General features: G+C 35.8%; 1 protein-coding gene across 1 annotated transcript; it reads right to left on the reverse strand.

Annotated features, from left to right (window-relative positions):
• LOC133287834 (myosin-6-like) lies at positions 1-23821 on the reverse strand. The gene is made up of 39 exons (XM_061485518.1): positions 23707-23821; positions 23397-23548; positions 22328-22456; positions 21870-22013; positions 21588-21733; positions 21354-21510; positions 20232-20290; positions 19972-20131; positions 19189-19338; positions 18956-19092; positions 18728-18874; positions 18499-18600; positions 18096-18153; positions 17878-17979; positions 16112-16149; positions 15902-16028; positions 15593-15763; positions 15365-15496; positions 15140-15249; positions 14994-15054; positions 14511-14688; positions 14207-14412; positions 13919-14038; positions 13289-13387; positions 12770-12982; positions 12499-12638; positions 12215-12329; positions 10803-10880; positions 10537-10707; positions 4091-4246; positions 3815-4003; positions 3454-3579; positions 3265-3335; positions 3065-3161; positions 2844-2900; positions 2102-2158; positions 704-784; positions 535-617; positions 1-294 (listed from the first exon to the last, which is right to left on the reverse strand). Exons 2-39 carry the CDS (start codon positions 23397-23399, stop codon positions 168-170), a joined length of 4497 nt encoding a protein of 1498 aa, XP_061341502.1. The 5' UTR covers positions 23400-23548; positions 23707-23821; the 3' UTR covers positions 1-167.
• Positions 23822-25587: the final 1766 nt, after the last annotated feature.

Genomic DNA, 25587 nt, shown 5'->3' on the forward strand with positions numbered 1-25587 from the left:
CAAAAGAATGAAAAAATAACTATACAGCGGGGACATAATTAGGCAGAGATATGTCCAAAAAGATGTAGAGAGAAAATAAAAACAAAATGGCATTTACAACCACCACTAGCAAGGTCCAACAACTAATTTTGTTGTCTTCCTTGACAAGACAAAGTTATAAAAGCATACTAAGCTTCATAATACTCATTTAAAAATTGGAAGTCTGGGTTCTCAAGAAGCTCATCGGCTGGTTTCATGTCTGAGAAGTCTTTCTCTTGCAATGATGTAGAAAGGTCATCCACTGAGAATGGAATGCTATAAAGACACAAAAGTCATTTGATTAAATATGTAGCCTATTTGCATAATATCTTCATTTGTTCTAATTAATCTCAACTTTGAGCTTCACCTACTCTTAGCAGGTGTTACATTACAAATAAATTGCATATATTATCAATTTCCTTCTATACGCTATAATGGAGGATAATTTTTCCCTCTACATAGTTCTAAAGATCAAACCGCATGTAAAGCACCACCTAAATATATAAGCATCCTCACCTGGAACTGTCATCCAACAAGAAAGAATCGCTCTGAGCATTATTGGAGTCCTCAGCCATAAGCATCCTCATGCTTGAAAGGACCTGAAGGAAGATTTTGGTGCATTAATCAAGCATTTACATCCTCACGCCTTTTGCTTTTATTGTAGAAAATATAGACACAAACTTACATCTGGAGATACACTTCGAGTATTGTAGTTGTCATCCCAATAAAGAGTACATATTCTATACAGTTGCTGGATACTCAAGATCTGAAAAAGCAGAACCAGGGATGGGGGGAGAAAAATAAAAGGGAAAAGACACGAGAGAAACATATAGACTACGAAAATTGAGATGTAGTGGGATAAAGATACAATGATTTCGTGACCATGCATATATCAATACCCCTAATCTCCTACTCCAGCCCTCTAGACTAAATGCAACATCTAAATTTCAGTCCAAACAGTAGCATCATGCACTCATCGAGTAAAATGCACAAACAATCTTGACAACCAAGTCAACTGCTACTTGCAGAAACATGTGAATCCTTAAGCCATGAGCTTGCAGCTTAATTAGCACTGGCCTAATCTTTAAGACTTGGGTGCGATGATTATGTAGGAGGTTCCACTTATCCCACTTAACTATCAGGGTGCTTGTTGAATAATAATCATGATTTTGATCCTTTGGGCTTAGTATTATTTGGTCCAAATATATTAGGAATAGTTTAGCCTAATTTCTAGAATAATTTATTCTAGTTTAATCCATGAAAGTCCAAGAAATGTGTTGCACCTACCATAATTAATGTTTAGACTAGGAGGTTATAGAAAACTCTAGAGTCACTAGTAGCCATTGGATGAAAATTGTGTTAGCATAATCGTAACCATTGATTAAGGAGGTGCCACTTGTATGAATAGGTGTGTTCTCCATCATTTTGTATCAAGCCAAAAAGAGAAAGAATGGAGTAGAAATAAAAGAAGACTCTTCCATCTAAATCTTTCCAAGTTTCTCCTTTCTAAATTATCCTCCTTCCAACCGTGCTTGCACCTCCAATGTACCCAAAAAAAGGGAAAACATTCCGTAACTTTTCCTTGCAAAATACAAAGATAATCTTTTCAAGAACTTGTAATCTCAAATTCTGCTACTCATAAATCCAGTATGCTATCAAAGATAGGCCATTATGCATATTAACAATTTAATAAGAGATGCAGAAGCAGAACCCGTGCAATCTGAAAGGAACTAGGTATTTTCTGGGATAAACCTAGTAACAGAGATAAGAATCACTGGTTTATCACTCTCACACTCACAAAAACAAGAAAATAAAACATAGACATATTCCTCCCTACCCTAAGGCTCCAATATCTAACTGAATGAGTGTCTGCCTTCCTTCTCTCCCGGTCTCTGCCTTTAATCCTTTCCTCTAGCAGATTTCACACCTTCCCCCACAAATACGTGCCACATGTGCAGGGTAGTTACAACTTAAATTACCATCTTGACCCTTAATCACCTCATCCTTGCAGCCATCGAAATTCTAGTGACTGTATGAGGCCTAACACACTCACGCATAGAGCTTGAGATGGATAAATACTTACCGGGCATAAATCATTAATAATGTCATCATAGGAAATCCTATACTTTTGATGAATAACCTGTATATAAAAAATGACAACAATTAAACAAGCAGAAGTAATTAAGACAGAGATCAGATTTTGATCACTTCATAGTAAAAAAAAATATTGATTAACAAAGAAAAGAAGAAAATAGAAGAAATTCTTCTTGCTCTCTTACTCACTTAATCATATTTATTCCAAGATCATCACAAAGAGGACAGCCTTATGTTTATCTCTTATAGTTAACATACATGATGTGCACGTTTATGAATTAATGTGCATGTTTAAGAATTAATATGGTTAAAGCAAATTGCATGGATGTAAATGGATTTGATGAAATTATCCATGTATTTCCAACACATGTCTGATCCATTTAAGTCTCACATCAATTTGTTTAAGCATGATTTTCTTTCTAGAATCAATACTAAAGGCATTTTGTCCGGGAGAAACAACTGTAGTTACTTCAAATGAGTATAAGCATTTAGATTAGACAAGCTAGACCAAAATAGCAGATTCCCTCAATCATCTAGTTTTACTGGAATTATACTGTATTACCAAACCTAATCATGAAACTCTCAGATTTTATATGATTAAGGTAAGTAAAAAGAAAAGAAAATGTGATTACGAAACCAATATTGATTATCAAAATAATGAACCATCAGCAACAACATGGCCAAGATAATAGCGTTAACAGGTGCCATACTATCAAACAAGACACACTTACCAAGAATCCAACAGCCTGTCTTGTGTGCTTAAGCTCATCCCAAGATGACCCTGCATACTGCAAACTTAAGGCAATTAGTTTGGAGCTTTTAGCAAAATGTGGGAACCAGTCCAAAAATCACACACAACAATCATAGGTCATCACCATATTTCATTAAAACCCAATTAATATATGTACATACTCATGATAAACACATTACAATAAAAGCAAAAACAAAGTACCTCCTTTGCTTGGCCACACCACAGCTCTAATTCATCCAATCCAGCTTTCACATATTCCCCGTTGCTGAATGTGCAACAATCGCGACGGAGAAGAAGACTAGTAATCATTTGAAAAAAAGGTGTTGACCTTTCCACATTTTAAGATGAAAACACATGATGCAAAATTCTTATGTTAAATGATGTATGTAAAAACTACTTACCTGTTGAAGAGTTGCACATTAATATATGAGAATGTTTGAGTGAAGATCTTTTGTATAAGAACGGGAGGCACCTAAAACTCAAAAGGATATATCTCGTTTAAGCAAATTTAAGAAATCACATGAACAAGTCTAACGGGGAGGTAGTTGTTTAATATTCGGTAGTTCATAAATTGCAATTTCACTTCTTACAAAGTTCTCTTTCAGTGTACAGAGGAAGGAGTTGAGGGATTCAATAATACTCTGCCAGTGAACCATCGATGAATCTTTACCAGAGGATCGGCCAGATCGTAATGCTCCCTTTGATGTTCTTGACGCCTGTATATTAGCAATGCGCTTTGAATAAGGAACAGAATGAAAAACATGTGACTAAAAACAATATATAGACTCAGAATCCTTTTGAAGTCTCCAGAAAACATCTCCAAAAGGAAGAAAGAATATGGGGACAATGAGAACTATATGGGATGAGACATTGTATCCTACTGTATCCAGCCCACAATGGTTAGTTTAAGCTCACTTGAGTTGAACAATTTCAAACTAGATTTCAACACACCTGGATACATAGTGCCAAAACCGATGTTAACTCTTCCTTCAAGTTATCCCGAATGATGCCGTATATTTTCTCCAAATAGGCTGTGAGCTGCTGCTTGAAAAGTAAAGCAGGGTATTTAGCCTCTACCCTGCGAACAATCTCCAATGGAGGGGCAGCAAGATTGGCAGAAGAAGGGGACGAAAGAAAACCCTGCAATTTTGCCTTAAATAAATAATTGGAATTTTTCAATTGTTAAACAGAAATCAGATTATATACAATGTAAGAAATATTCATTACCATAGTCATTCTTCCAAAGAGAGACATCGGATTAGGTGGTTTTCTAACTGGGGTTGCATTCCTTACACTGCCAGATTTCAAGCTTTGTTCAAGTAAAAACAATAATGCAGATGTATTTGACAGCCAATAGGCCATAAGATCATTGACATCTTCATTCTGTAAGGTAAAAAGATAGTAGGGTAGAAGAAAGGTAAAAACTCTAGATGCGTGCTCAAATACTTTTCTTTACCAGAAAAACACCATAAAAATAAAATACCACACAAAAATTGGGATCAAATCATTGAACATTTCAAATATCCACAAAATAATTCATTGAACATACAAATTTATAAACTTTTGAATGAAATGGAGGGATGGATAACTACAACAATAAACCATGAAACTGACCAACAGCAATATTCAAGCTTGCATATATGTATTACTTCTAACACTAATAATTTCACAAGAAAAATATTCCTAAACAAGAATTAAACCAAACAAACACGTGCACACTCTCTCACCTGCAACACAACAGCTATTAATTGATAATGATCATTACACTCCACTGGACTGCATATTCAATTATTTTTGTGTTCAACGACATTATAATAATCAATGCAATTATAACATGGAGTAAGAATCTAAAGAGATTAAAACCGTAATAACGTGATTTGAGTTGTCACTATGCTGCATAATGAAACCTCCTAAGCGGGAAGAGGGGACAATAAAGAAACAAAATAGTTTTTGTTGTAAATAATATTGATTTAATTATTATTTAGTTTATTGTTGTATTGGGCCAAGCCCTTTGTTGTATTGGGCCAAGGCCTTTAGGTTAAAAGTAGGTCACATATTCTCTATAAATAGAGAATCCCTTGTACACATTATTTACAATTCTAATATATATCAGAATACCCTTTTTCAAGTTGGTATCAGAGCTCTCGATCTTGAGGGCTCTGCTTCCGCGCCTACGAAACCCTCGCTGCCATCAGCCGCCACCGGAAAAATTTTCCGGGGACCTCTTGGACCGAGAGATCACTGCTTCTCTTTGTTTTTCTCCCATCTTCCTCAATAACAAGACCCCAAACTGAACCGTTCAACGTCACCTCCAAACAGAAGCGTTTTTCACTAACCAAGAACACTGTTCATCGCGATTGACCTTCTTTTTGGCGGCCATTCAACTCCGATCAGCCCCAGATAGGTTCGCAATCCTTGGACGACCTTCGCCTGAAAAGCCCAGCCCGATCGGACGTCAGACGCGCCTCCACGCGCCGCTTCTTTCCCTGCGCGTGAATCTCACGCGCCGCCAGCTTCACCGGCGCGTGACAGCGCGTGACGGTTGCTTTTGGCTGCGGACCGGTGCAGTCTTGACCGACTCTCCACGCTCGTTCTGGATCTGTGCTCACCTCTTTGATCGGACCTCGTTTGGTAATTTTTCGTGATTTTTTGGCTTCTTGGTACTATTCCTTGAGTTGTTTTGCAGTATGGCCGCTTCCGACGGTGATTCAACTCTAAACTTATCTGAAAAAAATTCTACCTCATCTATGGTGACCCCTCTTGGTCACAATGATCTTCCAAATCTACATCAGAGTTATCGATTTGACGGATCAAATTATTTGTCATGGTCTCAGTTCATTCGTACTACCATCAAGAGTCGCAATAAGATTGCTCATCTTGATGGCCCTGCTCCTGCTGCCACGGATCCCGATTTTGCTGTTTGGGATAATGAGGATTCTCTTATCATGACTTGGTTGTGGAATTCGATGACTCCTGAAGTGGGTCGTCATTGTATGTTCTTGTCTTCTGCTATGGAGATTTGGGAAACTGTCCGCTCCACTTATTCCTTGAAACAGGATATGGCTGCGCGCTATGAATTGCGCAATAAAATATTCACTACAAAACAAGATTCTTTATCCGTGACTGAGTACTATGGCACCTTGAAGGAGTTATGGACTGAACTTGATCAATTTCAGAGTTTGAAGATGAAATGTACTGCAGATGCTACTGCTTTAGCCAAGGAGGTAGAAAATGAGCGTATTTTTTATTTTCTTGCTGGTTTGAATTCCGAGTATGATCCTATTCGGGTTCAGATACTTGGCAAAGAAACTTTTCCATCCCTTTCTGCTGTTTTCAATACTGTTCGGGGAGAGGAGAATCGTCGGGGTGTTATGATGAACCCTGATAAATCTGTCATGTTATCATCAAAAGATGGTGCTGCTTCTAAACCCACTGATGGGTCTGCTATGATTTCAACAAAAAAAGATGGTTCTACTTACAGGAGTTCCTTTCCAAAATATTCGGATGGAGCATCTTCTAGACCTAAGAAAGATGATCGCTGGTGTTCTTATTGTAAAAGAACAGGTCATATAAAGGATCTATGCTATCGCCTCCATGGAAAACAAACTGTCTTAGAAAAGATGGCAAGGATGCGTGATCAAGCGCATTTTACTTCTTCTGATATAGCTCCTACACCTAATGAGACCCAACCTGCATTTCGTCCAGATGAGTTGGAACGACTTCGAACCATACTTGATTCTCTGAGTAAGCCATCTGGTACTAGTGATTTGGCTATGACTGGTATGAGCTCCAAAATTTCTTCTTTTCTTACTTCATGTATTGATTTTAAACATTCTTGGGTTGTTGATTCTGGTGCCACTGATCATATGGCTTGTTGTGCTGACCCCTTTGTCTCTTATAACCCTACCATTGGCACTCATACGATAGCCGTAGCTGATGGCTCCCATACATCAGTTGCGGGTTCTGGTAACATAAAATTACAGCATTCCTTACATCTCAAAGATGCTCTTCATGTCCCTAAACTTTCTACTAATCTTCTTTCTATTCATAAAATTACAAAAGATTTAAATTGCACTGTAACCTTCTTTCCTACTCACTGTGTTTTTCAGGATCTCGCCACAGGGAAGACGATTGGGGGTGCTAAAGAGCAAGGTGGGCTGTATTATCTGGTGTCACAATCTCCTGCAACTCATGTTAAGGATCACATCTTACTGTCACATGGCCAGTCAACTGCTGATTCTCTGATTTGGCTTCATCATAAGCGCTTGGGACATCCTCCATTTAGTTTACTCAAGTCTTTATTTCCGTCTTTGTTTTTGTCTAAGTCTGTTGAGTCTTATCATTGTGATGTTTGTGAGTTTGCTAAGCATCATCGTGTGTCTTTCCCTTCTAGTATTATTAAAAGTGTTGAACCTTTTGATCTTATTCATTCTGATGTTTGGGGTCCTTCTAAGGTCCCTCATTCTTCTGGAAATAAATGGTTTGTTTCTTTTATTGATGATTGCACTCGTGTAACTTGGGTTTACTTAATGCATGAAAAGTCTGAGGTACCAAAACTGTTCTTTCAATTTTATAAAATGATTGAGACTCAATTTTGTAAAAAAATCAAAAGAATAAGGACAGATAATGGTACTGAATATGTCAATCACTCTTTTTCCCAATTTATACAAAATCAAGGTATGATTCATGAACTTACATGTGTAGACACCCCTCAACAAAATGGGGTTGCTGAAAGGAAAAATCGTCACCTTCTTGAAGTTGCTCGTGCCTTATTGTTTCAAACACATGTACCCAAATGCTATTGGGGAGATGCCATTCTTACTGCAGCATTCTTGATCAATCGTCTACCCACTCGGGTTCTCGATCATGTAAGTCCTATTCATTCAATGACTTCCTTTTTTTCTTCTATTCCAACTTTGCAAAGTCTTCCTCCTCGAGTGTTTGGATGTGTTGTCTTTGTTCATATTCATAAACAGCATCGCAGTAAGTTGGATCCTAGGGCTCTTAAATGTGTCTTCCTTGGATATGCTCCTGATAAGAAGGGCTACAAGTGTTATCACCCTGGAAGTCGGAAATTTTTTGTTTCTATGGATGTTACATTTCAGGAATCTGAGTCCTTTTTCCAAGGTCCTCATCTTCAGGGGGAGAATGATTCACCAGAAGACTCATCACCTTCCTTCTTTGAAACTTCAGTGTCTACTCCTTCACCTGTGTCAGTGTCTCTTCCTCTTGTTCCTGTTCCTAATGTGTCTGTGACTGATCCTCCGATGACTGATACATCAAGTACACAAGAGATACGGAAGATTGTAACACCTGAATTGGTATATCAAAGAAGGAAACAGCCCACATTGCCTCAACAGCAACCTCAATCGTCTGAACCACTGGTAAGTCCTGAATCTCATATTTCTGATCATGATACTTCTGATGACTTACCCATTACTACTGCTTCTGATGATTTACCCATTGCTTTAAGAAAAGGAAAAAGATCTTGTTCCAAGAAATCTTGTTCTTCTTGTCCCTCTGTTGTACTCAATACCCTATCTCCCATTTTGTTTCCTCTGCTAATCTTTCTGTGCAGCACAAAAGCTTTGTTTCAGCACTAGATTCTACTTCAATCCCAAAATCAGTACATGAAGCTTTGAGAGATGGGAATTGGGCTCAAGCCATGCAAGAGGAGATGAATGCATTAGAGAAAAATAAAACATGGGAGGTTATTGATAGACCCAACGGAAAGAAGGCAATAGGGTGCAGATGGGTTTATACCCTAAAATATAATTCTGATGGCACTCTTGAGAGATACAAGGCTCGATTAGTCGCCAAAGGTTACACTCAAACCTATGGCATTGATTATGAAGAAACCTTTGCTCCAGTTGCAAAAATGAATACAGTGAGAATCTTGTTGTCCCTTGCTGCCCATTACAATTGGGATATAAATCAATTTGATGTGAAAAATGCTTTCCTCAATGGTGAGTTAGAAGAAGTCTACATGGAAATCCCGCCTGGTTTTGATTCTGTGAAGGGGGAAAATAAAGTTTGTCGATTAAAAAAGGCCTTGTATGGATTGAAGCAATCACCTCGTGCTTGGTTTGGGAGGTTTACTAAGGTTATGATGACCTTAGGATATAGACAGAGTCAAGGAGATCACACTCTTTTCTTCAAGCACTCCCAAAACGGGAAGCTTACTGTGCTCCTTGTATATGTTGATGATATTATTATCACAGGTAATGATTTTGTGGAGAGACAGATTCTGCAGACACGGCTTGCCTCTGAGTTCGAAGTCAAAGACCTTGGAAAACTGAGATATTTCCTAGGGATAGAAGTAGCTCATTCAAGCAAAGGAATTTTTATCAGCCAAAGGAAATATGTTCTTGATCTTCTCAAAGAAGCAGGAAAGCTCGGGTGTAAACCCTCTAATACTCCTATTGAGCAGAATCACAAGATGGGCTATGAAGAAGAGAGTCCTCCAGTTGATAAAGGACAATATCAACGACTAGTTGGGAAATTGATATATCTGGCCCATACTAGACCAGACCTAGCTTATGCTGTTAGTGTTGTCAGTCAGTTTATGCACAATCCAAAGGAAAAACACATGCAGGCTGTAGAGAGAATTCTTCAGTATCTTAAAGGTACTCCTGGTAAAGGATTGTTATTCCGACGTGATGGCAATCTATCTTTAGAAGTCTACACAGATGCTGATTATGCTGGATCCATGACTGACCGTCGTTCTACCACTGGTTATTGCATGTTTCTTTGCGGTAACTTGGTGACATGGAGAAGTAAGAAACAAGATGTGGTTGCCAGATCAAGTGCAGAAGCTGAATTTCGAGCTATGGCTCAAGGCATTTGTGAGTTACTGTGGCTGAAAATTGTACTTGATGATCTCAAAATAAAATGTGAGGGACCTATGAAGCTGCTATGTGATAATAAGTCCGCTATTTGTATAGCTCATAATCCAGTTCAACATGATCGGACTAAACATATTGAGGTCGACCGCCATTTCATCAAAGAGAAACTTGATAGCGGGTTGATTACCACTCCATACATTCCCACTGGGCGTCAATTAGCTGATCTATTAACAAAGGGGCTTCCTACAGACAGATTTCAAGAACTTACTAGCAAGCTGGGAATGATAAATATCTATTCCTCAACTTGAGGGGGAGTGTTGTAAATAATATTGATTTAATTATTATTTAGTTTATTGTTGTATTGGGCCAAGCCCTTTGTTGTATTGGGCCAAGGCCTTTAGGTTAAAAGTAGGTCACATATTCTCTGTAAATAGAGAATCCCTTGTACACATTATTTACAATTCTAATATATATCAGAATACCCTTTTTCAAGTGTTTTGGTTCAAACTAGGCAATGATCCTTCTCACTAACATGCATTTGCTTTCTGTGGTAAGGGAACTCCTAAAAACGAGAGTCATTTTGGTCTTTTTTATATCTTTTGTGTTTTGTGAGTTTTATGTGCGTTGTGCGATTTGTGTTTTATTTCAACATTCTTAGTAGGCTCATAGCTAATTAAAGTCAACAAAACAAAAGGCAAAAATAGTACAAATTATATTATCTTTCTCATAATAAAATGCTCTTATTCTATGTCTAAAATTTTCAACTACATTTTCCCTTATATTATCATGGGCAATAAAGCATAATTCAGAATACAGCAATAAAGTCACCTTAATTGCGGAACCAATCATCTGGACTAGACGATCAAATACAGTAGCTTTTTCAACTTCAAATGATTTCCAGTGGAGAAAACATTTGTAAATGGTAAATGCAGCAATAGGCTTTCCATTATTGAAGCCAATATTTTTTGTAACACAGTTGACAAGTGAATCAACACTCTCCTACAGTGAAACAGTAGTATAAAATTGAGAACAGTACTTTTGCGGGAAGAACTATGAAAACTAACAAAATTAGATTCCTAATTTTAAACACATACATGTCGTTCAATGTAAGATCTCCTCAATTTTGTGTCAGATTCTGTACAAAACTGTTTCACAGGTGTAATACATGTATCCTGCAAAGACAGCTCATTTTATATTCCATTGAACACAGTCGCTTTCGCTTATAATAGAAAGGCACATTAAAGTAGTAGCAAACAATGTACTTACAACAGCTTTCTTTTTTTTGCCACATGGTTACCATTTTCCAACTTCAGCAGGTTAAAATTTGGGTAAATTATACAAAATCACCTTGTACTTGGGTGGTCTTTCAAAAGACCACCTTGAATTTCCAATTAACTTAATTAACCCCCTTAAACTATAACATTAAAACAATTTAACATATTTGATAATATTAAGACAATTATGCCCTTATTCTCAACTCATCCATAGCCATTGGCCCTGCCCACTAATCTTGCACCATTGTCCTTCGGCAGTTACCCTGTCATAGTCGTTGCCTCTACCATTATTCTTAACTCATCCATAAAGAATGGATTAAACCCCAAACTAAAATGATTCCCCATTTTTGTGCACCTAATATCATAATTCACAAAACTCTCAAGGGAATTATACATTGTGTATAAATCTCCTTAGAACTAGAAATGAAGCTATTGTCCAAGGAAAGGGGAAAAAAACATATTAGCAATATTGAGAAGACACAAAAGAAGTGAATTTTATCTTTATGCAGAAATTCTCATTTCCAATTACCAAAGCTAGATTTCATATAATGCTTATAGAGACACAGGCAATAGGGAAACGGGAGAAACCCAGGGAAGTTCAATTTCTTAAACAGAAACATGCAAAGTTGGAGTGAAAGCACCCCATTCATGACCATAAAGAAAAATAAAAAAGTTAATTGAACCTTACAAACTGATGCAAACATTGATGAAGTTGATAAATTAAATTGATGGAATAGAAGAAACTAATTTGATAAAGATGAAGAATTTATGTAAGATATATAGTAAATTTTCACAATTAGATCTTTTGTTTTGGAGAACCAATGGTGGCGGCAGGAGGATGGTGGAGGCAAGGTTCGGCGGACAATTGCAGCAGGTGGCAGTAGAAGGTGGTGGTTAGCGAGCAACTATAGTGTTAAAGCAAAGGTTTCCGCAGGCAATGGCAATACGCAGTGGGTGGTAAAAGTGTCAATGGTGGTGCCGTGGGCAAAAGCAATAGTTAGAGGTGAGAGTAGGGATATTATTGTCTTAATATTATCAAATGTGTTCAATTGTTTTAATGTCATAGTTTAAGGGGTAAATTGATTTAATTGAAAGTTTAAATTGGTCTTTTGAAACAACGCCTAACTACAAGGTGGTTTTGTGTAATTTACCCTCAAAATTTCAATATTCGAAAAGATGCATACTTACATACAGAAAATGAGGACCTACATACTTTAGTTAGTATAAATTACCTCAGGTACAGGGGTTGAGAGGTGCACTGCTATTGTTTTCACAGATGAGTTTAGCAGAGATTGTTTCTGAAGAATATGGTTTGCAGATTCCATGTCTGAGAATTTCTCTTCAAACCTATCAATAATAATAATTAAAGCAAAAAATGGTCATGATGATAGAGATCTTGTAACTGCAAATATAGAGTATGGATGCTTACTGTTAAAACACTAGATACAAGAAATTGTTCAAATGAAATCAATTAAATATTTATCTAATATCAACAAAGCTAACTCACAACCAAAACCTTTGCATAGCAGTCTTCAACTGAATTATTTTTGATTCAGCATCCAAAGCTTGCTTCAACCTTTCTTCGCCAATTCTGTTTGCCTCTTCATACTTTTTTTCCGTTTCATCAACTTTCTTTTCCAATGAGCTCACCAAGTTCTGTAACAGACTCCAGGAAGCAGTATATTAATAATACGATATGCCAACCTAACTTATGCAAAATGCGAGAATATCCAAAGGGTATCAATATACAAATATTTTCTTTAAACGAAGCATAGATATCTATGCACCTTGAGCTTCTTATTTTCACTACTGAGCTTCTCCAACAAAGAATGGTCAACGACTGGAACTTCCTGTATGACAGGCACTCTCTCTGCCACTCTTTTTGTCGCTTCCAACTCCTTTTCAAGAAGTAATTTAGTTTCTCTAAACTGAAGTTGCATCTTTTGCAAAGCAGACTGTAATCTTTCATTTTCTTTTGCTTTTGCTTCTTCCATGTCAACCTATATTTAATATTAGAGATTTAAGAAGCTTTGCAAAGAAAGATACTATTAGCATGAGTATTATCACTACCTTATATCTTTGTCAGAAAAATCACAGACAAAAATATTTTTCATCAATTACACAATCAATTTTTCTGCATTAAGAAAAGTGTCTGAAACAAGTATTGCTACAATGCTACCAGAGCAAACAAAATTATTTTACTCAAACTAATTGGTGTGGTTAATTCATACTGCTGGAAAATTGCCAGTTTGCCACAGTAAAATGATTTTAGACAGTTAAGTACTGGCAAAACCAGAGTCAATTACCCTCAAACGTTTTTCCAGCTGCAACCTTAATGTTAGGTCTTCAACCTGCTTTTCAAGCTTATTTTTGGCAGCATGGAGAGCTCCTGTTTCTCTTGCAGCCTGCAACAAAAATAAAAATAAATTTTTTTAATAACTAAATATTAAAATCAAAAGGTGAATATGCAATCATAATATTAAAACAGACTCTCACTATTATAATTTCCAGGCAAGCATTTTTTATGGTTCAACTATTAGTTACAGATAGTTTGTATTCCCAACATACTTATTCATAAGAAAACGTAGCTCGCTCCAACAGTAACGAAGTAAACCCAAACCAAACAAGTGCAAACAGGGTTCTCATGAATAAGGCACTACTATTTATACAAACTTGACAGGGTTTCCTTCTTATGTGCCACAAAAGTAGTCAAGTTTTGTCTGAACTAATTGCTTGCTACTTAAATAACCTTAAGCTATAAAGGGCTTCTGCCACCAACCCCAATGTCAATATACCTTGAAATTCACAGAATTATAAATTCCCCTTGCATAACTATTATCTCGAGTGCTATCAGTAATATAATATTTATAAACATACAATTTCAAATTCTCATTATCGGATTCAAAGGATTAAGTGGTTAAAAAAAGGGTGTTTACCATCTTGAGCTTCCGCAATTCTTGTCGAGCAACTTTTCCTCTCCATACACTTTGTGTAGTAATTGCTGCCTTCTTGAATTTCATGAAATGAAGTTGATCCAAGTATTTCCTGCAGTGACTCTGCAATATACAAAATCATCAGAGTTGGAAGAACAAAATATTTGGAACCAAAAGAAAAAATTAAAGCCAAGCTCAGCAACATTGATTTTGTATCGGATGTATGAACAATAGGAATAGTTAAACTGTTTAAAATATCTTGTAGTGATGGCTCTTCAAAATATTCTCTACCTGAATAACAATTGCTGCTCTAGTCCGCCTTCTAAAGTGTAGCTCACAACGAGCAGCCATCCCCCGCATACCAGAATGGATAGCAGCAACAGAGGTATGCAATTCTTTGTAAGTCTTCCGAACAATATGCATGCGGAAATACCTTTGAATCATAAGACTAGAAGCCTCCTGCTGCATTCCCTTGTAAACATGCCGAGCAAGTTGCCCTGAAATTAGTGCAAAGAAAGTCATCAGGCTTCACAATTATAAGTTTTTCCACAAATCCAACATCTGAGCTAATACTCCATGAACAATGAGCAGAGACCTCTGCATGCAGCTTGAATCTTCATAGCAGATAAACGAAGCGAGATGAAACTTTGGCGAGCCAAATATGTTCGAACTTTCCTCTGAATAATGCTTGCTGAATTTCCTAAGATCTCACTTCTACGGGTATCTAGTTCGGCCATTTGACCAGCTCGAAGAAACACCTTTGTTTTACCAATCTGTGGCAATAAACAGAACCAGTAAAATTAGAAAAAGATAATATAAGTCTTTGCAATGGTAAACATCATAGCAGTAAGTACAGATGGGCATAATTAGAAATTCATGTTCGTTAAACACCTGACAAAGACATCAAATAGTGATCATTCCTAAACCAAAACTATAATTTCAAAATTTTCTGCCAGCAGAATGGTAGTTAGGTGAAGTATGCAAAAAGGGAAGAGAAGGAAAGGTTACCAGCTCTCCAGCAATGGCAAAAAATAAGACTCCCAATGACTTAAAGTTCTGAGCACATAGTAATAGTTACCTGACAGCCTTCAAGTCCAACATTCTCTAGGATCCTCTTGCAAGCAGTGACCTCATCAGAACTAACATAATTAAAATATGAAACAAGTAAGCATTTTTAGAATAATAATTAACGTGACTGATAAGGAAGATGAATAACCTAGATACCTTCCATCCAATGCTTCAGGGGCAAGAAAGCCAAATCGATCCACAAATTCATCGAAGGTTTTTCTAGTGGGATAACCAGCACAGCTTATCCTAATCGCCTCCATAACTCCCTACAACCAGACAAACTATGCAAATAAGCATAAACGTACATAATCTCATATTGAACTTCATTTACAGAACAAACAATACAGTCAAAAACCAAAACAAAAGTGCTAACAGCCTTACCCCACAACGCAGTTGCAGCAAAACATTTTTGTTGTCAAAAATTGCTGGCTTAAGAAGATTATTGGGTTTTACACATCGAATGTAGTGTGGCTCAGTGGCACTGAGAGTTTCAAGTAAAGCTTGCAATTGTTGCTGCAAGACAATTGATGAGTTTTCACAACCCCAATGATTAAAACAAGAAAGACAAATCAGTTGTTTCCAAAATGAAGGGAGAAAAAAAAAAACAACCTTAAACCCGGAACCTATTGAAGAGGACTTTGATTGTTTGGACAATTCCACGGGTGAAGGGAGAAACAAACCAGATACAAAGGGGCATTTGGAAGCATAAAGAAGTGCTTGGTGTTCTGCAACAACATAATCTTTGTTCTTGTCGAGGAACAATTCAGTTTGATAAGTGACCTACAATTGCCACTGATTAAGTGTACATGTTTTCCAAAGAAGAATAAATCACATCTAGCGTTCTGGACCTATATTAACCATATACCTATCCTAATTATTATATCTCTGAAGTAAAAAATTACAACTTTCCCAACTTACATCACCAGCATAATGGCAAATTGTGAAGTCGCTACGTGATAATTTGGGCTTGTTAAACCTTTTATGATTTTTGAAGGTCTGATACAGCTTCTGGGCAAATGTTTCATGCGTTGATCTAGGAAACATACTGCATAACACACACATACAGCTACCTGAGCATCAATAAAAAAATAAAAAAATATATGAATGAGCTATCAGCACAAAGTATACCAAGCTTCGTCGAGAAGAGCAATAATGCCACCAGGTTTCTGAAAATGAATGTAAGACAATTCAAGCTTAAATTTTTTTTCAAATGAATCTTAATAAATTCCCCAATGACAAACTGCAATACACAATTATGTTATCAGTCTGCTAACAGGAATAACGGCAAAATCATGAATAACACCTTGGAAATGTACAATAATTTTTCTCCTTACGGGGAGGGAGAGAAGGGTCAATTTGAGTAAACTCAACTAGCAATTATCATTTCAAGGTAATCAGAAGTATCATTTCTTTTTTAATTAAGTCGTGAATACAGCCTAGTCTCTAAATACACATAAAATTCACAACTTAGAAGTTGTCATTCTTTGAACCCATAAACTAAAAATAAAATTTCCCTTATATGTATCTCATTTGATTTCAAGGCAAATATTAGAGCAACTTCCACATCAACTGTGAAAATAAGGTAAAATTTTCGTTTAAGCTTGAGAGGAAACTTTCAATTAAAAATAACACCTGAAGCATTTCTCCATATCATCCACCAAGCTTGAATCCTATGGTTTTAGTCTCCCTCTATGACAATGTCACTTTGTATGATAAATCCAAGATACCTAAATCATGCAACTTGTGGTATGGTATAATATCCAATTTTCATCTCTAAGCTAGTCGAAAGCGCTCATCTTACTGAACTTGCATTCCATACACTCGGTTTTACTTCTCTGAAAATAAAGAAACAGAAACATCTAAGACACCCTCCAGGCAATATTCTAAATGCCTCAATCATTGAAAATGCTGCCATACCATATTTCCATAGCCAATTAACCTAGTTTACCAATTTTGTCTACAGCCACCCATATTAGACTAAGCTTGAGAGTTGACTCCTAACAATATTTATAACTGTGAAACAATCATTTCAACCTAAAAGTTTGAGCTATTAAGTGAAGGCCTTTTTAATGGTTAGTATATTTCCTAACACGCCCCATCAAACAAGAGCCAAATGGGCTTAAAGTGCGGACAATACATCGGCCCCTGTCTACCCGTGCTAAGAAATTCTACAATATTTAATTATTATTTTTTAACAGAGCGGAGGGCGGTGAAGATCGAACTCATAACCACTTAGCCACGGAGGCTCCGATACCATATAAAGAACCATTCAACCCAAAAACTTAAGCTGTTAGGTAAAACTACAGTAATAGTTTTATAATATATTTATCTAATATGTTCCCTCACATAAGAGCTCATTGGGCTTGAAGGGTGAACAATGCATCAAGTCCTGCCTACCTGTGCTAAGAAATTCTAGAATATTTAATTATTATTTTTTATATAATGGGAGCGGTGAGGATCGAACTCTTGACCACTTAGTCATGGAGGCTCAACTACCATGTAAAGAATAATTTCAACCCAAAAGTTTAAGTTGTTAAGTGAAGGTCTTTTTAATGGTTTTTATATTTTTCTAACAATAATATCACCATTCACCACCACATTTAATATAGAATTTTGACAGAAATGAACCAGCATCAACATCAATGTCACTTTTATCCCAAAATAGTTGAGGTCGGCAGTTTAACAAAAATGAATACCTTATTAAAAATAGATTGAAAGGTCACGAGTTCAAATTCAGGAAATAACATCTTCGCAAATATGCAAAGCGGGGTAAGATTGCATACAAGAATTGCTATCATCACTAATCGGGATTTAATGGGGTGTGGTTCATACAAAAGCATGCTACAAGAGAAAAAGGCAATCAATAAAAGGCTTGCAATGTTAGAAGGAAAAACCTTTTCAATGAGATCGAGAATATCTTGATTGTCCACAAATTCAATGTAACTCCAATCAATCTCCTCTTTTTTGTATTCTTCTTGCTCCATTTTGAAAACATGCTGCAGAACAAAATATTTGAGCATTACAAGAATATGCCAAATAAATAAATATTATGTGACGTTTTTGCTTGTTTCAAATATACGTGCAATAGATAATATATATTTCATAAACAAACCTGATTAAAATGTTGCTGAAGCTTTTCATTGGTCAAATTAATACAAAATTGCTCAAAACTGCAAAGTACAAATAACAACCAGGGATAATTTACGAAATCAACAACACCAACTTTACAAAAGATAGAACTACAGCTCATGTCTATTAGAGTAATCCCTGACTGCTAGTAATGAGTGATAAAAAGGAATGACATTTCAACAGAATTAGTTTAACGAGAAAGCAAACGAACAAAGGGATTTATCACTCAAGTATTCTTAATCACAAGCCAGGTTATTATGAACCAAGGATGAACCAAATGATATCACCAAATTAATCTAGAATTTCAGAATATGAAAACTACTTGAGGAGGACATCATTGAATTACACATGTTAATTACACAACAAAAGGTGTACCAGTTACACACCTGTTATTCTTGAAACTCTCAAAACCATAAATATCCAACACGCCAATCAAGGATTTTGACTCGTGGTCTTGACCAATGGAATTATTAATTTTATGAACCAACCTACAAAAGCATGACAGAAAATTACAGAAACAGAGATTAATGCTTGGAGCAAATTGACCAAACTTCCCAGTAACTCTTACCAGGGTTCAAACAAATATATCTTTAACCAATCTGCTAGCAGGCTTACCAGTCAAACAACCTTGTGTATACAATCTTAGCCAAAGCATCTCGGCTGAGTGCAGCAGTTTCTGGATCCCGCCATTTTGTAATAGTTTCATCGCGAGTAACAATTACTCGCTTGCAAAGAGAATCTTCAAGTGCCTTTGCATCGCACCTGAATAAAAATAATGAGCCAAGGAAGAAAAGATACGAAATGCAAACCTTGAAACAACACAAGTGTGCAAAGTTTGCTCACATGAAAAGCTCAGCTGCAGTGTGTAGATGGAACCATGATTTTTCATCTTTGGGCTCAGATGAGTCTATCTCCTTCCCTTTCACGAACTCAATGTTGCCAAGATGTAAAATTGCAGCAACAACTCGAAATATTGCATCCTGAAGAGTGACGGCAGAAATGGAAAAACAAAGCATTGAAGCACAGATCATGAACTTAAAGAAACCATGAACTTAAACAAACTCCCTATAAAATACCTGTTCCTCGGAACTTATTCCAACAACATCCATTGCTCTCCTCGTAGCACTATATTCTTTAGATTCATGAACCCCATCCAACTCATAGCAATTTGATTGATTCAGATAATGAAATGTTCTTGGATTTCCTAATTTGTACTTCTTAACATCCTGTCAAAAAAAGGTCCAGAAAATTTGAAGTAAATAAAATCCAAAAAAGTTAAGCACAATTTTGAGTATAAAGCTTCCAAACCATAGCCTATACTGAGGAGTAAGGACTAAATTGTATTAAAGAATTTTACCAACACAGACCATTCCTGCCACCATTCAAAGTTAACATGGTGCAACTTCCGAATATGTTTATTACCCATCATGCTCAGTAGATAAATAAATATTCACAAACCAGGGAAGCCATGTTACCACTAAACAAATCTAAACCATAAAGATGTCTAATTAGGCCAAATGAAATCCTGACATGCTAAAGTTTCATCACGCCATTTCCATCTTCTACTACAGCAAGAACAAAAATACACAAGTAAAAGCTCTGAGCCTCTAAGCCATCAACTCAAGTTCACAATTATGAGTAACACCAGCATGCATTGTCACAATTAAGCAAAAAGCATATCTTACAACAAACAATTTATATAAAGATGATGAAAGGAAAGGAAAGGAAAGGATATCAACTCTTATTTTCTATCAAAGCACTCAACAGGTCCATTTCAGACAGTTTTCTCTAATGGTAAGTTACTCACATTTATGATTCAATCCAGAAACAAATTAATGTAAGCCAAAGAATCTCATTACCTCCTGAGGTGCAGCACAGAGCATGTAGAAACAATGATAATTCCTCTCTGGATCTGACACCTGGCAAACACGTGATCTTTCCAGCAGATAAGTTCTGATAGCAGCTCCTGAAATTCTTCCCCTCTGGTCAAATTGAATCTCCACAAACTTACCAAAACGACTGAAGAAGTCACAAGTTAGAAAATAAAACAAATAAGACAGTATGGCATAAAAATTTGCAATATAACTACATAAGAAGTAAAGTTACTATTATCTCCCACCTTGAATTATTATTCCTAACAGTCTTTGCATTGCCAAAGGCTTCTAGAACAGGATTTGACTGCAAGAAAAGAAAGAAATGGCCCCAAAAAATATCAAGTTTAGTGGACACAAGTTAAGGTTGTAATAAATTTTGATGCTAGAAAAGGTTAAAAAATAAATAAATAAATAAATAAATTTGAGGTAGTCAAATCAGCTAGCCAAAATAAATTTGTAAAGTGATAGAGAGATCTAATATAAAATCATTAATTTAACCTCACCCAACAGCTAAATCTTTTGGATTGATTTGGTTCTTTACATGGTATCAGAGCCAACGGTTTAGCTAGGCTAGTATTTGGAGATGGTGATGCAATTGAAAAGATATCCGCAGAAGGCTAGTGTGTAACTTCAATACATGAAGAGAAAAGGCTTCAGCAGACGTTGCCTTTGAGGGAAAACATGATGTTGGGCCTCACACTTGAGGGGAGAATGTTGGAAATATTCAAGTGTGAGTAGTGATGAAATTTCACATTAGTTAAACATAGACCAAATGAGGACTATATAAGTACAAAAGACTCAGACCTACAACATTAAGGTTTTTGATTGATTGTGGTGTCTAAACCCGTATTTAGCCCATGGATGGCAGTCTCTCCCCATCATGAGCTCCCCTTACCGGTCCAACAAGTGGTATCAGAGCCAATGGTGAATTGACATGTAGTGATCCGAGTATTTGAAGATGTGGGAAGACAAGGTCTTGATGAGTGTAGCAAAGCCTTGATCAAAAAGCCAATGTATTGATGAGAAGCCAAGCATTGATGAACCCTATAAATACTCGAAGAAGCTTCTCCTCAAGGGGAAGTGAATCTAGGCTTCAGACTCACACTAGAGGGGGAGATGTTGGGTGAGGTTACATTAATGGTTTTATATTTCTCTATAATAAAGGTCTAAGTATGGGCATAGCTCATTTGGCGACACGGGCTCTCCCCACCAAATACATCTTTGGAGAGGGACAAAGAGCTTTAACTGTGATTAGTCTTATAGCCAGCTCAAAGAGTTGAAACTTATAAGGATACCCGAGGGACCGACTCACCTCAAAAAGATAATTAGAATCGGTATACCAAAAAAAAAAGGTCTTAGTGTTTTACCTCCAAGACTTTTTGCTCAACAGTTCTACCTTCAGCAGCAGCTCTCCCTCCCATGTAAGCAAGATACTGCATAAGTAACTTAGTGCTTTCTGTTTTACCAGCCCCACTTTCACCACTAACCAATATTGACTGGCTGATTCCCTCATTTATCATAATCCTAAATCCACAATAATTCATACAGTCAACTAGTAAACTAATTGTTTGCTCTATTTACAGGACAGATATGAAAATTACCTATATGATGCATCTGCAACAGCAAAGGGATGAGGACTTAATTCACCAAAAGCTGCTCCTTTATATTGTGCCATCATGTGGCTATCATATAAATGAGGAAGCTTTATGAAAGGATTCACAGCAATCAATATATTCCCAGTGTAAGTCTGGAAGTAAAATATTGGTACAGAACATGTCAATAAAGTATGGAAATATGTAGATATTGACAAACACAGAGTAAAGGGCAACATTCCCCCATGCAACTGACACAATCTTTGAAGAGTTGGCATTTGAAATGCATACATAAATTTCATTGATATCATATCTTGATCTCAGATTATCTAGGACTCCAGGTTCATGCAAGTATGCAAGCTTTGTCATATCATCCACTCCACTTGGTGGTACTTCGGTATCTTTATGATAGATACTAGAAGCTTTAACAACAACCTGCATATTTAAAGACAAACAAAATCAGGGCAAAAATTCACAAATTTTCAAATATTAGAAAGTTCCAAATTGTGAGTTAACTTAAAAAATGTATATCTGGTACACCAAATAAAGAACAGGCATCCTACAAGACAAGAACAAATAGTTTCAATAAGCCACTCTATCTTACTATGCTATCCTTCAAAGGTTCCCACCAGTCATTCATGTTAAAGAAATCAAGGCACTCAAAGTAAAACTGGTAAATTCAAAGAACAAGAAAATGCATGAGTGAAGGCAAGGATTAGCTTTTAACAAATATTTGAAAGCACACTCACCGTCTTCCCTGAAGTGCAAAGGACTTTGATTTCTTTTCCATTAACCTCCAACACCTCACCATCTATCCAAGCTACATCAGAATCCTCCACCCAAATATGGGACCCAACTACAGGATTGGCAGCAGCAGCCTACAATGCGGAGTGTGTCATAACTTAATTGTACCAACTACAAACGAAACGTATTCCCTCTAATGAAATTTATGGATAATCAAGCAACTAGAATGAAACTCATAAGCACTGAAAAAAAGGAAAAGTCAAATTCTCTATTTAAATCCCACAAAAGTATTAGAAATATGACCCCACATATGCTCAGTAGAAAAAGCAATAAAACACAATTTCTAGTTTCTTATTAAAAATTGTAACATTTGCTTTAGATGGCCATAAAAAAAATGGCTCAAGTAGAATGCAATAATTCCATAATTTAATTTAGACCAAAGTTGCAACATGGATCTAATAACCAATATGGTTGAAAGCATCAGTAGACACCCCATTATTAGAAACGGATCAGTGGTATTTTATAACATATTTGAAAAGACAGTTGGAATTATAGTTCTTCCATTGCAGTTCATCTGTCCTATTGTAAAATGGTATCTACAAAATTTTAACTACAACCCCAGTAGTCTAAAATAATATATTCAACAATTATTAGAAATAAATTAAATTAGCTGAAACACGACTAACCCAAAGAATAAACATCCAACATGAGCAATGGAAAAATTCAAAAACTACCATCATCCAAGAGGGAGAAAAAAAATTATGATTGAAAATTTTGACCAAGGGGGGATTAGTAAGCAACTGTCACACAGTCACAAGCATAGGAAAGGACATAAATTTGTCTTCCTCACCCACACAGACATGCACATTTATCCATTAAGTATGGTGTTTTGAATTGTTAATGCAATGACACATCAGTTAGTTAACATAGGAAAACGACAACCCCAATCACAACCCCATAACTAGAAATCCATTTCAACAAAGTGATTTTCATGTCACTAAAAGGGAATGAAAGACTTCAAATTGACTCAACCAAGGCGACAAGACAAAATCCAGATGAATGGGAAATGAATACCATCTTCTGGGAGAGATTAGAACAAACACTCAGCTTGCAACCGGATCCACTGGCAATTCCTCCAACGGCTACTCCACCACTCAAAATGAAAGACCTTGGCGCCTTCCCCTCCACGTTTTCTAGTACAACTTTCACAAATGTGTGCTTTATAACTAACTCCAAATGTACAAAAAAAGACAAAAGGATATATAAAAAAAATTAAGTGTATGAACTGAAAGATATAGTGGATGAAAGAATAGAGAAGCTTAACACCCTCCAAACAAAACCAAAACTTTCAACAAGGTATTAAGCCCCTGATTTAACAGCAAACCTTGTTTCTGCTATGGGTTTAGAGTGTTCTCTTTCTCTATTGTTTTTTCTCCCATATTTGTGGGCTAAAACTATATTGGTTAAGAAACACAAATGGTGTTAGATTTAGCAGTAACGTCTCGCTTTGTTAAGGAAAAAAAATGAAAAGTTTCCTTATGTGGGTGTGACATTCCGGAAGTGTCCCTCGATGTTGGCATGAATTACAGTAATCACAATCACTGGAATGATGTCTAAAATCTTTCATTAAAAATCAAAATATTTGAGGCGCTAATCATGGTTGCCCAACATCTTTCCAATTTTATCGGATGTACCCGAAGGGACAGGTTGCCCAACATCTTTGCATGTTGGTCAAGTGGTCCAAATCCTCTCCCTCTTACCCTAACTTAACTTCATGTCATTTGCTTCTTATTTTTATTTTTTTTAAGTAAATTAGGCTTTTTGGCCAAACAATTGATTTTTATGTAAAAAAAATACTTATTTAGGGAGTGTATTTTTGGAGAAAAAAATACATTGGTATTCAATTAGGATGTTAAAAGATTCTAAAAAAGTCACATAGTATTTGATTAAGATTTTAAAATATTATTTTAGAGTCCTTCCAAATTCGGAGGTATTGAACAAAGAAAAAAAATAATTTTTTGGTATTCAAATATCTAACTATTTAATGGATTTCCCATTAGTGTGAATTTTGTGAGATTTTTTAATGAGAAATATAAATAACATATTTCTCTCACAATCTATACCAACTTTTTCTCAAAGTCAATATATGTTTTTTTTTTACTCACATATATTTTCTCTGGTTTAGGCATTCCTCCTTATGATATTCTTCTTATATGATTATTTGATGATTTATGGTTGTGCTTGTCGTCTCTAATGATGTGTTCCATTTTATTTTATTTTATATATATTTATCATAGAACAAGTAATATGTTGACAATAAACATATTAAATAAACAAAGTATATTGCCGATATAAATCTTTTCAAGATTTTTTATGGGAAATGCATTTGTCATGTTACATAATAAATAAATAGTTATTATGTTAAAAAAAAGACAAATTATATAATATTACAAAATGGAGGACACATTTTCAATGAATTTATATTATCTTTTTCTTAAGATAACAACTATTCATTTGTCATGTAACATAACAAATACATTTCCCAATTTTTGTACACCATATTAGGCACACAGTGAGAGACAAAATTTAATATTCATTTGTTGAATAACATAGAAAAAAATTGTTGTTAGCATAACTTGCTTTAGTCACTGAATTAAAAGAGCATCTACTCAATAATTTATTGGTTGTATTTTTAATGAATTATCTGAGTTATTCATATGAAATTTTCTTGTTCAGTTATTATCCTTTCATATTAATTTTAATTTCCTATATGAACATCATTATATATATATATATATATATATATATTGGGCAGGATCCTTTGACAACCAATTCTAACAATTGATTGGCGAAAATCAACGATTAAGATTTTGTGTCAAAGTTTGACACCGGTGTCAAACTTTGAAATTTGACACCAAATCCTAACCGTTGATTTTCGTCAATCAACGGTTATAATTTCCGCTAATCAAACTCATTAATTAATTATTAATTCCTAATAAATGATAATTGTTGATTGATGAAAATGAACGGTTAGGATTTGGCGTCAAATATTAAAAATTAACACCGGTGTCAAAGAATCCTGCATCTCTCTTTCTCTCTTTCTCGCTCTATATATATACATACACGTTTACCGTATATTATGTCATTTGATCATCCTATCACCAAAAATTGGATCGTTTTGGATATTTATTTCCCTTAATTAATGGACCAAAAATGGATATTATATTTCTCTTTCTTTCTTTATCGTCATTTATCTACCTTTATA

The sequence above is a fragment of the Gastrolobium bilobum genome, unplaced genomic scaffold, assembly GCF_033153095.1.
Source record: "Gastrolobium bilobum isolate Gb01-03AN ecotype WA unplaced genomic scaffold, APGP_CSIRO_Gbil_v1 utg7986, whole genome shotgun sequence".
Lineage (NCBI taxonomy): Eukaryota > Viridiplantae > Streptophyta > Magnoliopsida > Fabales > Fabaceae > Gastrolobium > Gastrolobium bilobum.